Source organism: Talpa occidentalis, unplaced genomic scaffold, assembly GCF_014898055.3.
Source record: "Talpa occidentalis isolate TD23 unplaced genomic scaffold, MPIMG_talOcc4v2.1 talOcc4.7, whole genome shotgun sequence".
NCBI lineage: Eukaryota > Metazoa > Chordata > Mammalia > Eulipotyphla > Talpidae > Talpa > Talpa occidentalis.
Window position 1 is genome coordinate 126,918,796 of NW_023605083.1, and position 13,873 is coordinate 126,932,668.

The 13,873-nt window shown below is 35.5% G+C and overlaps 1 protein-coding gene across 1 annotated transcript in view; it reads left to right on the forward strand.

Moving 5' to 3' along the window:
- CEP112 (centrosomal protein 112) overlaps window positions 1–13,873 on the forward strand; it is a 358,230-nt gene that overhangs the window by 70,416 nt on the left and 273,941 nt on the right. The window contains 4 exon segments of the mRNA XM_037492830.2: window positions 2,291–2,377; window positions 4,788–4,867; window positions 4,869–4,885; window positions 7,619–7,737. Coding sequence (XP_037348727.1) covers window positions 2,291–2,377; window positions 4,788–4,867; window positions 4,869–4,885; window positions 7,619–7,737 — 303 coding nt within the window.

Sequence of the window (13,873 nt, forward strand, 5' to 3'; positions counted from 1 at the left end):
GGCAAGTCACAATCCTGATTGGATTCTGGACGGGGCGAAATTAGCTATTATTAGGTATTATTGTGATAACTGATAAAACTTATCTCTAGGTCTTTGTATTAGATAGCATTATTGGTTAATATTACATATCCAGGTTTTTATAACTGCTGTGGTTATGCAATATAGTATCTTTGTTTGAAGCACATGTACACTGGAGTTTTTAGTGACAAAGAGATGTGATGTCTCTAACTTATAAGTGACATCTATAGATGTCTTATAGAGACATCTAGTGTCTCTAACTTACCAGAAAATTGTTCATACATGTATGTATGTGTATGTACATCTACATACACATATATACATATATATGGAGAGAGGTATTAAGAATGATAAAACACATGTGACAAAATGCAAATAATTGGTGAATCTGGGTACAGGATAGCGGGAGCTCTTTGTGCTATTATAGCAACTTTAAGTTTAATGGACCAAAGTAAGAAAAAATAGAGCTTAGATAAATCTTATTGGTTGCAAGAACACAGGAATTCTTACAAATTCAAGTAAACCTAGGCTTGATCTTGGAGCTCAAGGTTGTTTACTTGTATTTCAGATGCAGTGAGGTTAGTCTTTGCTATGTTTATGTATTCATCATGCTTTCTTCTGTATATTGGATTCATCCGCCTTTTCTTGGTCACCACCCCTCTAGAACTTGGGTTTTCCCCCATACCAGCGAACTTACTGTTAGCTTAGATTCTTGAAAGAGCAAATCTGAATAATTAGCCACTAGTTGAAGGAATCCATAAGCATGTGCCAACTGTTTCTTCCTAATTGATTGTTCACCAAGATTGAGGTGGAGTAGGTAGGGGGTGGTGGGTTAGGGTTCTTGAAACATGGTCCCAGGGTTGACCCTCAGAAGCTGAGGGTATAACAAGTTCAATGCAAGGTATAAAAGAAAGATATGGTGATGAGTTATGTCTCCTAAATTTGCCCAGCTTGGTTATATTGCTTTTAGAGTTTGATTCCTTTTAAATAGACCCCAAAAATGCTTCTCATAAGATTCTTCACATGGATTGTGACCACCCAGCCCCCTCTCTGCTAAAATGAGAGAGAAACTTCATGTGATTTAGAGACAAGGGAAAGAAGACAGACTTGTTTTTCCTTTTGCATAGTATGTGTGCACGGGTTATACGTATCATGAATCTGTGTTATGTTATCTTTTGTTTGTAAAATTTTTAAATTTTAATTTTGATATGAACATGCATGCTTATCTTGAATTCGCATTTATTTACTTGAAATGGTAATTGAAAATATTTCAAAAATTTTTGAGAAAATATTTTTAGAGTTTCATTTTTGATATTTTAAGAGAAAAATTTTATGAAGGTGTGGACTAATTTTTTTTTTGCATACCTACTTCGTTTCAAGCTGTATACTCAGCAACCTGCCCAAAGTCACAGTAGTTAATACACAGTGGGAGTTGAAAAGAGTTAGAAATGAAGTTTATCACACTCCGACATACATATCCTTTTAAATAGTACAAAATCAGGTGGCCAGATACTTTACAGTTGAGATCATTGATTTTATATTGTTTTTCTTCAAACCTGTCACTACTAATTTTTAATTCTAAGATGCACTCATTATTATCAACAAGCAAGCATTTTGCTGGCTTTGCTCAGAATCTCAGTGCTCTAGGTGTGGACAAAGGAGGACAGGACTTGTGAATGAATGCTCCAAAGGTGATACAGCCCTTACCTGGAGGGAGCCAGGGTCTACAGTCTAGGAGAGAGAAGTAGACAATTTGTTAAGTGAGGTGTGTGCCCATCAGTTATAGGCCATATTTATGGACATTGATTCACTGATATATTTAAGTATGTAGGTAAATAAGAGATTTAAAATGGAAACACAGATGTGAGAAATGAAAGAAGTAAAAATGTTGACTAGAGACTTACTCAAAAAGTAGTAAGTTCTAAAAAATTGAGTGGATTTCGCAAAATATCACTTCAAATTACATTTTTTGAAAAAAATAAAATTACATTTTCTGGGGGGTGGGGGAAACTGGTTAATCTGTATTGAGAGTATCAGTTTTCCTTTGACACTTTTGTCAAGTGAAATTTATTTGAATGACTTTTAATTAGCTCGGAAGTTATCAAAGAATGTAACTAACATATTGGTGTCTGTAATGAGATGGGTAGACGTGGCTATCAGGTAAAAGTGAAAATGATACTCTCTCTGATATAGGGAGTTATTTTGTTTTGATTGTACATTTTGCCAAAGGGATAAAAAAGTAATAACAACTTTAAAATTTTTGTCCTTGAAGTTGGACATGAAAACAAAAATGATGGAAGCCAAATATCATGAAGAGAAACTTAAACTGCAGCAGAAGCATGATGCTGATGTTCAGAAGGTAGGCTTATATAGCATTTATTTGGTCATTCATGTTGAATATTTGAAATATTCTAGGTCTTGTGATCATCCATCTATCCATCTACTTATTTCTATACTTATTATAGTCTATGCTATAAGTGAAATTTACTAATAAATTAATATCCTAGAAGAAGTGGATCTTTAAACTTCATTTACTTTTGGATTTACAAAGCATGTAAGTTTATGTAAATCCTTATAATTTACATTAACTTTTGGTTCTTCATCAATTCCTGAAGGCTGGCCTTATAGTCCTTTATCTGCATTCTGCTATTACCTTTCATAAAAGCTAAAATAACACATCAACTGTAAATACTAGAGCTTTTTTTTTTTGCCTAATTTTCTTTCACTTTTGTGCCATTAAAATTTCCTTTTTAATTTAAAACAGAACTCCTGGGCTTAGAGACTGCACGCATTAGAATGCTAGCATTGACAGCAAGCATCTTCTCTCAGTAGCTCATGGGGATTGAAGCCTTCCAGTGTTTCAATCTGTATTACTAAGTAAAGTTAATTTTTCTTCTTCATGGGTACAACAACAACAAAAATACCTCTTTGTGGTTATCCTTCATAGAATTTGAATTTATACTATATTTAGCAATGATTAAAAACAATGTAGTGATGTATATGGATTTTCTATATGTGTGTAAATACATTTATTTAAATATAAATGCATATATAAACACACATATAAATACACATATATATTTAAATACATTAATATTGACCCAAATAGAATCTTGGCATTTACTGTTTCAAAACTAACCCTTCCCAAAACTAAGTGGCAGAGATGGGGGGAGAGAATCATGGTGGTTCAGCATCACATATGCAAGCTTTCTTAAAGCTGAAAATATATTTAATATTTAGTCAGGTGTATATTTGGCTTACCTTCTTTCAAAGCAACAAGAAGGAAACCACTGATTGAAAATTAGAAAGAGAAAAAATATTGAATCCCTTTCCTTCTCTTTCCTTTTTCCCATTCAAATTTTAAAGGCAAATATTGCTTTGTGCTCTTACTAGAATTTTGCTTCAGTTTAAATTGCTTATATAAAAGCATTTCTTTATCATAAATATGTTATCGATTCAGAAATACAGTTTCAATAGAACATATGTCCATAAGAAATAGAATCTACTGATGTATAACGTATTGATATGTAAAATGAATGAATTTTAAAATATATTTGGAAAATCATGGTAATAGAGTTTAAAATAAGCTCCCTGGTATGTGAGTTACAAAGATCTATTGTAAGAAAACATTCAGTAATAAAAATCCTTTCCAGGAATTTCTATTTAAATTCATGAAAAAAGAAAACAGTATTGTCATGTGTATGGTGTTTTCTAAGTGTCAGGTATAGGAGACAAGTTGAATTTAAAGTGTTTTGTCTCTTTGTATACATTCTTTTTTATGAATGTCAGGAAAAAACTAGCTCCTTCTCTTATTTACCAGACACTCTTTGAGGAGGGACTAAAACAATGAAAGCTAAAGTAAAATGCTGGTAACAGAGTCACTAAGGAAAAGTAGACAAACATTGGTGAATAACCCTTTTATTTTTTTGCTTTTAAAAATAGACTTTAATAATTTACTAAATTGGTATACAGGAAGTACACCCCAACCATAAAAAAGTAGGTATTTATATTTCTGACTCAGTTTGCTTTTCTCTTGTGGTTATCACAGTTTCTCCTACTTGCTAAATGTTCTTACATTTGCATCATTTCTCTAGGATTTTTTGGAGTGAGGTGTATTTAGAAGTATATATAATCATGATTAAATTTTATTAAATGATAATTATAAAACTTCTGATACAATATAATCATTACGATATGATGATGTAAAATGTTAATGCAATTTCTGACATTTCAAGCTGATTTTTCTGATTCATAATATCTGAACTAGACATAAAAGATAACGTCTTCCCATATACCTGGGGATTCTTATTACTGTATATGAAAATGGTGGGATGCTTGGGAGGATTCAGGGACATGCCCACCTGAAGATAGTTTTTTCCAGTGCAGTGGGGAGGTAAATTGTATTATCCCAACATGGCAAGATTCTGATGACTTATCTGCCACTCTCTTACAATTTAATTTCTGAATTTTATCTTAGAGAATCCCCTGATTTATTATTCACCTCTTCCTCCTTAAAAATTGATATTCAAACTAGATAACAATTCAAAAATGAAAATTGAAACTAGATAACATTTCTTTCAGTAATCAATTATTTTAGTTAATTTGCTATTTTCTTTATCTACTAAAATAGAGTTTATTACATCTTCTTTTGGAAACCACTTGTGGGATTAGCTGAGATAGACTTACGAAATACATTATGCTCATTTGTAAAACTGTGTTTTATGTATAAGACAATATAGTTTACTAAAGCATTTCAAATTCACTTGCAGATTTTAGAAAGAAAGAATAACGAAATAGAAGAATTGAAAACTTTATATAAAAAGAAGCAAAATGAATGGAGGAGACTATTAGAAACTTGAAAAGAAAGGTGATGTGGTATTGTTACATAAATCTTTCAATAACATTTCCATTTTATTTTAGCGGCTGTACAGAGTAAAAATGGTTTTGTAATTTCTTGGAATATGAGAGTGTTTCTATTAAATCATTAATGGATATGTTTTGTGGGCTTCTAAATTACTGGGGAAAACGTGTGTGCATGTGTGTTGGTGTGATTAAGAACCTGTAAGAATTTCTCACTGTTATTTCCTCTTCTTAACTAACCCTCCTTATTGGGTTTGAGTTGACATAGGCCAGTCATGGAATTAGAACTTACTTTTACAGGGAAGTCTAGGGAAATTACTCCTTTTGGTCTAGTAAAAGCAATCACGTAAGTACCCTACTTTATACCTTTAGCATATTTCCTAATATTGTGGTTGACAGAACATTTGGAAAGTATTCTCCATTTAAAATTTCATTAAAAAGGAAAAAAAACATGTAATCAAGAGTTAAACTAATAATGATTGTAGGTTAAACCATTAAAATGCTACAGGCAGGCATTAGAGAGAGTATTGAAAATATTTTTTGGAAAAAAAAAACTTGAAATTTTTGCAAAATTTGATGATTTAGAAAGAAGAGTTCTAGGTACTGAAATAGGAATGCTGACATTGGTGAGTCGTGGGAAGGATGCTGTCAAACCGTTTTGCTAGAGTAGATATCCTATACATTAAGAGAGAGCTTGAAAAAATTTAAGATGAATAATTTGGTATGACCTTGAATTTCAGATTTAGAAGTTTCAAGTTTATCCTGTAGGTTCTGGGAATCTTTGAGAGGGGAGTTTTAGGATCTCATGTTTTAGAAGGAATAGTCTGATAATAAGCTTACCATGGTGAAGCTAATTCCTAGTCTGTTAATAGTCAAAGGCAGGATGGAGTGGGAGCAGGAGGGAAAACATTCCACTCGGAAAACATAGGGTCTAGTCTCAGCCTTGTTCCTCAGCGTCTGCTGTATGACATCAGGCAGTTTCAGCTTGTCCTATTGTAACATGGTGAGGTTAGAGGAGATAATATGTAAAGTCCCTTCCAGCTCAAGGATCTTAATGCCTTCATGCTTCTGTATGATGCTAAGGACCCAGATGTGTGAATGATGGCGTTGGGAGTAATGAGGGTGGAACTGAAGAAATTTTGATGAATGGTAGGATACAGACAATGAAGAAAAGGAAAACGAAGAGAAGGTTTTCATTTAGGAGTTTTCATATGGAACTTGGTGGCTCCCTCCTAAAACACCAAACCCACGTATATCTGAGAATGGTATTCTAGAAAATTCAATATGGCTATTATCTATATAAGTTAACAAATTTGATACTATAAGGTTTACTTCTAACCTCAAATGTTGGTGAAAGTAATTAGAAATTTGTTCAGGTTCTTTCTCCAAATATCAGTCATTATAAAAATACTTTAAATTATTCCTAGGTTTTTATTTCTTATCCTGATTTAAATCAGGTAATTCAAACATGCCTCAGGTTAAAAAATAATATTTCTTAAGGCTTTTGGAATTGCAAACAGATTTTAGTTTAATTTTGGAATTGTGAAGAAAAATGATGTAGAAGCTGAAGACTAGTATTAGGTTAACTTGGATTCTTCTCTCTCCCCTTATTTGTTGCATAGTTGAAATTTTAGAGTGAAAGAATTTCTATGTAAATGTTTGTAAAAATATGGCTGTTTTGAAGTAAGAACCTATCAGTAAACTAAGACAATATTAGCTTCAAACAAACATACAGCTCAATTTATTTTACCATCCAGATGATATGAATGTTAAATTTTACTTAAAACAGTGACAGTTTAAGTCATTTTAAAAAGATGGAAATTTAACTGATATATAAGGAAAATATTTTAGATAATTTAGAACTATTTCTTATTACTAATATAAACCTTGGTAATGGTTTTACCATTGCAACAATATAATGGAATTATGGGCTCCTTTATTTATTCAGTGCACTGGGTTTTGAGAATTTGCCTATGTGACACTTTGTGCTTCGTAGATAAAAAGTTGAAATAGATTTCTTTTCAGGAAATAGGCAAGTAAAACATTAGAACATATAATGGAACAGGTAATTTAATGGCAAAGTAAATATGGTTTCCTGGAAATAAAAAGAAGTTTCTGCCCCTGCAAGAGGAGGGTGAGTGAATGGCTCATAAATGGGCCTTAACTGGTTCACCATGGGTGAATTGAGACTTAGAGTGAGTAGGAGCTTTTCAGCAGAAGAGGGAAGGGCTTTGCTGGTAGGCAATGGCACGTTGAAGAACATGGCCTCAGGAATCTGCAGATAGTTGGCACTTTTGCAATACATGTTAAAGAATATGGAATTGGCAGAAGGTATGGCCAGGAAGTAATCAGATTGTGAGGAGCTGTTTTCTATGTTGAAGGTTTTTACCCTCTATGTGTTATGAAAGGGACTGGGTAATCATTTTTACTCAGGAGTGACAGCCCTGGATTTGTAGGTAGGCTTCTTCAAAGCAGCGGAGCATGCAGGGGGGATGATGCCAAACCAGCACGTTGTTAAACCTGTCTGGGGAGTGAGTGATGATGGATTCTACCAAGACTGCAGTGGGAGAAATGGTGAAAAGAGAGGAAAGAAAACAGATATTTTAGACTAGACGGGAGAATTGAGAAGCTTTGGTGAACAATGGAATTATCTGTTAACTGGTGCTTTATATATTTTTTATCATCAGATTTTTATGTGGTAGCTAGAATTGGTTTAACCTGTTTTCATCCTTTCTGACAGTTCAGGCCCTTATACGTGACTGTCAAGTTATCAGAGAGACTAAAGAAAACCAGATTTCAGAGCTGAAGAAGATATGTGAACAAAGTGCAGAATCTCTGAATAATGACTGGGAAAAGAAGGTAAGTAATGAAATGAATAATAATAGAAAGCATAATGGTTTATCCTCCAAAGTAACATACTTAAATATAATAATAATGGATGTCTATAGGATATACAGAGAAGTATGAAAAAAGTAACAAGATTCTAGACTGTAGAAATAGTTACTGTTCGGGGCCTCCCCGGTGGCGCAGCGGTTGAGCATTGGGTTGCGCAAACCTCTCCTGCCGCCCGCTGCTCCCCTCAGCAGTGTACTTCAGTCCTTCTGCCTGCCCTGCTCCCTGCTCTGGCTCTGGTGAATTCTGTCACCCTCCTGCGCTTCTGACTATACCCAGTGCTTGTATAAATAAATAAATCTTTAAAAAAAAAAAGGAAAAGAAATAGTTACTGTTCATGTTTTGGTATATTAGCTTCCAGATGTCTAATGGTTCATAGAATAATTTTTATGTAGAAAACTTACTTTTATTTAGTTATTGAAATTAATGACTGTTTTGAATTTTTTTTTTTTTTTTTGGTCATTGCCAGTAGATTTTGAGCAAATTCTTAGGGAAATAGCACGTGGATAGTTTTGGGAAATTAAACTTAAAATTTTGGATTCAGGCCAGGTATCATATCTTTACTGAAGTTTCAGAGAATACAATATAGTATAGACTTGTTTTGATGTAAACAAAATTAAAAAAACATTAAATCCACCTGCTCTGCTCCCCACTCTGTCTCTGGTGAATTCTCTCACCCCCTGCACCTCTGGCCTATACCCCAGTTCTTTAACGCAACAACAACTACAAAAGATTTTCAGTTAATTCATACTGATAGTCTCTTAATTGATCTCGGTTTAAAGTAGTCTACTGAAAATTATAAATTTATAATTATAAATGGCAGACACTATTGTTCTGACATAAGAAGTCCTAGTAAGGGCAGCTTCAGGCCTGGTCTGGGACGTGTACTGCAGATACATTAAGATGGGTAGTCAGTTGTTTCCTACTTTTATTTCATTAATTTATATGGTTTTTCTTTTATTTTAGTTTTGTCTATAAATTTGTCACAATTTTGTGCTCACTGTAGGTAGCTAGTATACAGAGAAGGCCTCCTTCCTTTGAAATCTCTAGTCCTACTTTCCCAGTTTAAATCGCAGGATTTGCTAGTTTGAAAAGTCTTCTGCCTCCTACCTTGTGCAAGGGTATAATCTCAATCTTTCTTCACCCTACATCTCCACCCTACATCTCTCCACCCTACATCTCTCACTTTGTCCCAGTTATCTAACTACCCATTAAAGATTTCTCCTTGACCTAAATTCCATCATTCTCCCCAAATTCTGTCTTCTTTGTTGCTAAGAAGTATTCCCTTTTCCTAGTCTCTATGATACTTCCCTCTACCCAGCTGCCCAGAGATGCTACTTCTTTCCCATTGATTCATCATCCCTCATTCCGGGTTCAGGAGACTCTTGTCTCTTGCCCAGACATACTGTAACTGGGCTCTTTGCACCAGCACCCCCATGCCCAAAACAGCCAAGTTGAGTCTTTCTCAAATACAAACCTGGCTCACCTACTATGTTTCAGTCACTCTAGTGGTTCCCAGTTGCCCTTTGGAGTAACAAGGCTCTTCATGATTGAGCTTCTGTGATTTTTCAAGTCTCACCTTTGTCATAATGCTACTCCCCTTCTCATATGCATGGACTAGCTCTCAGTTATTTGACAATATACCTTGTTTTTTTTCCTAATTTGTGGGCCTTTAAAAAATTGAGTTATGATTCATATAGCATAGAATTTACCCTGTGTGGTCAAATGTCCGGGTTAAAGACCAATATTCAGGATGCTGGGGAGGCCTTTTGTACCCTTTTACCCATTGTCAAGCTCTTGACTAAAAAATCTCCTTTATATTGTAGATTCACTCATTTTTATGGCCGTGATGGTATCCTATGGTTCATAAATCCTGGCAAGATTCATGCTTTAGAGCGTATCTAGTAATATTTTCAATTAAAACAATTTATCCTTTAGGGAATGTTCACCCTTTAAAGCCTCCTACACTTATATGGACAGTTAATCTCAACAAAGGAACTAACAGTATTCATTGGAAGAAGGAAATTCTGTTCAACAGTGTTGAGAAAACTAGACAGCCAACAAAAGAATGAAACTAGACCACTGTCTCACATCATACACAAAAATTAGCTCACAATGGATTCAAGACTTGTATGTAAGACCCAAAACCATAAAATCCATAGAAGAAAACACTTGAAAAAAAAAATCCATGACGTTAGCTTCATGGATGTCTTTGGTGATTGGACTCCAACAGCAAGGGAAACAAAAACAAGCAAATGAAACCACATCGAACAAGTTTCTGTTCAGCAAAAGAAACTATCATTAAACAAAAAGACACCCTACTGAATGGGAGAGAATATTTATACATCATATATCTGACAAGACAGTAATGTCTAAAGTGCATAAAGAATTCTTACACTTCAACAGCAGAGAAACAGTCCAATCAAAAAATGGGCAAAAGAGCTAAATAGATACTTCTTCAAAAAAGATGTGTAAATGGCCAACAGTAACTCCTTTAGGTCCCTTTATCAGAGTTATGTTCATGTCAGTCAATGAATACAAAGCAGCACAGAAACTTAGGTGCTATGAGCTTGCCTACATTCACATACCAGCTCAGTGACTGACTTTTGAATACCAGTTGTACCAGCTTAAGATGCATGTGTCTGCAAAATATAGCTACAACATATTAAGGATTTTGGGACCCACTTACAAATAATCAAAGCTGCGTATGTTAAATTTGTGAAACCCAAGGGTTTTTGATTGCTGAGCCATTCTCACTTTTTCTGTTCAACTAGAAACTATAAGAAAAGTCCTTGGGGAGGGGGCGGAGCAACATGGCGGCGAGGAGACGCTGCGAGTAAGATCTCCCATTAAAAAAAGTTAATAGGGAGGAAAAGCGGCAGGTCCCAGTGAGAACTGGGACACGGAAGATAAACGGACGACTCCAGCAAACTGCCCGAAGAAGAAAGTTGCCATAAAAGAGGACGAGAAGGGAGGGAAGCGCAGAACCCTGCTCCCCTCCCCCGCCCACAAAGTCGGCACTCTCGGACCGGCAGAGAGGAGGAAACAACAAACCAAAACGGCCAACAAGAAAAACGGACACAGCAAGCGGGACTGTGAGTGGAAAGGAACTATTGCAGCCACCACACCCCGTGAACGGGAGCTGAGGCGAACCCTGCAGGATCCGCCGCGGAGGTGAGCTCCAGACGCCATTAAAGAGAGCCCCGCCCCCCAGGAGGAGACCAGCCCCAGCACACAGCCCCGGCCGCCCGGCTGCTTGAAACTGACAGATGACTCCTGGAAGAACCAGAGGGGAACAGAGAAGCCCACCCAAGATGCCGGCCAGTCCCAACAACACAGTATCCCAACGCATACGGCAAATTAGAAAACAGTCAGTAGGGAGGAGAAGAACCACACGCAACCTAGCAACTCTCCAGAGAAAAAGCACACCACAAAAAGAAAGCCAGCCCCCAGATTGCAAAGACAATAACTTGGAAGAATTTCTGAGCCTTCCAGAAAGAGAATTTAAAATTGCCGTGATTAAAAAACTGACAGAAGTCATAAAGGAAAACAATGATAAGGGAAAAATAATCAACGATCAGAAGAATGCAATTGAATCCCTAGAGAGGGAAAACAATGGTCAGAAGAAAGAAATTGAGTCCCTAAAGAGGGAAGTAAAAGAAATGCAGGAGATTAAAGAATTAATGGAAGAACTAAAGAATTCTGGGAAAAGCAATGAAAGCAGAATAGATGAAATGGAAGAACGAATAAGTAATCTTGAAGACACAGAAATAAAAAGAACCAAAACAGAAAAGGAAAGAGAAGTACGAAGGAAAAAGAACGAAGAAAGACTTCGGGAACTATCTGACTCCATGAGGAAAGGAAATATAAGAGTTATAGGAATACCAGAAGGAGAGGAGAGAGATGTAGGAACAGAGAAAATATTCAAAGAGATAATTGAAGAGAACTTCCCAAATGAGAAGAAGGAGCTGAAAATTGATATACAAGAAGCAAGAAGAACACCAAACTTCCACGACGAAAGGAAAAATACAGCAAGACACATAATAGTAAAGCTCCCAAGAATCCAGGACAAGGAAAAAATAATGAAGCTGGCAAGAGGGAAGAAACAGATAACATTCAAAGGAAAACCAATCAGGCTGACATCAGACTTCTCCGAAGAAACACTACGGGCAAGGAGAGAGTGGAGGGACATAGTCAACAGACTCCAAGAAAACAGATGCCAACCAAGAATACTCTATCCCGCAAAGCTCTCCTTCCTCTTTGAAGAAAGAATATGGACCTTCCCAGACAAACAGAAACTCCGGAATTTCATTGCAACTAAACCCCCACTCCAAAAAATACTACAAGGAGTCCTAAAGCCAGAACCTCAGAGGGACGAATAACAATGAAAGAAGGCCAAAAAAAAAAAAAAAGTTATTAAAAGAATAAATAAATAAAATCAAAGGAAAGACAAACACAATGGCAAATACAGATGTTAACATATCAATATTAACTCTAAATGTAAATGGACTAAACTCTTCAATAAAAAGACACAGAGTTGCAGCCTGGATTAAGAAACAAAACCCAACCTTTTGCTGTCTCCAGGAAACACATTTAGCTACAAAAGATAAAAATAGGCTCAAAGTTAAAGGATGGAAAACAATCCTACAAGCAAATGGACCAAAAAAGAAAGCAGGAACAGCTATACTTATATCAGATAAAACAGATTTCAAACTCAAAAAGATAAAAAGAGACCCAATGGTCACTACATTATGATCAAGGGGACAATACTTCAAGAAGAAATAACACTCATTAACATATACTCACCAAACGAAGGAGCACCAAAATATATCAGACAACTGTTGTCCTCTCTGAAAACAGACATCAGAGAAAACACATACGTAGTGGGAGACTTCAACACACCACTATCAACAATGGATAGATCAACAAGACAAAAAATAAGTAAAGAAACCAAAGCTCTAAATAAGGACCTAGAGCAATTAGGCTTAACAGACATCTATAGAACACTAAACCCCAAAAAAACGGAGTACACATTTTTCTCAAGCGCACACGGATCATTCTCCAGGATCGATCACATACTGGGGCACAAGACAAACATCAACAGATACACCAAGATTGAAATCATATCAACCATCTTTTCTGACCATGAAGGCATCAAACTAGAAATAAACCATAAAAAGAAGGCAAGGAACTTTCCTACCTCATGGAGATTAAAAACCACACTACTGGAAGACCATTGGACTAATGAGGAGATTAAAGAAGAAATTAAAAAATTTTTTGAATTGAACGACAAGGAGGACACTAATATCCTAAATGTATGGGATGCAGCAAAAGCAGTAATAAGAGGAAAATACATAGCAATAGAAGCTCACATCAAGAAACAAGAAAGAACGCAAAGAAACAACCTCATCTCGAAGCTCAAAGATCTAGAAAAAGAACAACAAAAAACCCCAAACCAGTAGAAGAAAAGAAATAATAAAAACCAAAGCAGAAATAAATGAAATTGAAACTAAAAAAACAATCCAAAAGATCAATGAAACCAAGAGCTGGTTTTTTGAAAAAATCAATAAAATAGACAAACCCCTAGCCAGGCTCACAAAGGAAAAAAGGGAGAAAGCACAAATAAACAGGATCATCAATGAAAGAGGAGAAATCACAACGGACACAGCAGAAATCAAAAGAATAATCAGTAACTACTATGAACAGTTATATGGAAACAAGTTTAACAATCTAGAAGAGATGGACAAATTCCTACAACTCTACAATCACCCAAAGCTAGATAAAGAAGAAATAGAACACCTAAACAGACCAATTACAATTAGCGAAATTGAAATGGTAATCAAAAACCTCCCCAAAAACAAAAGCCCAGGACCTGATGGATTTACAAATGAATTCTACCAAACATTCAGAGACGAATTAGTGCCTATCCTTCACAAACTCTTCCAAAAAATTGAGAAGGAAGGGACATTACCAAACACGTTTTATGAAGCCAACATTACACTAATACCAAACCGAACAAGGACAACACAAAAAAGGAAAACTACAGGCCAATCTCCCTAATGAACACTGATGCAAAAATCCTCAATAAAATTTTAGCTATCAG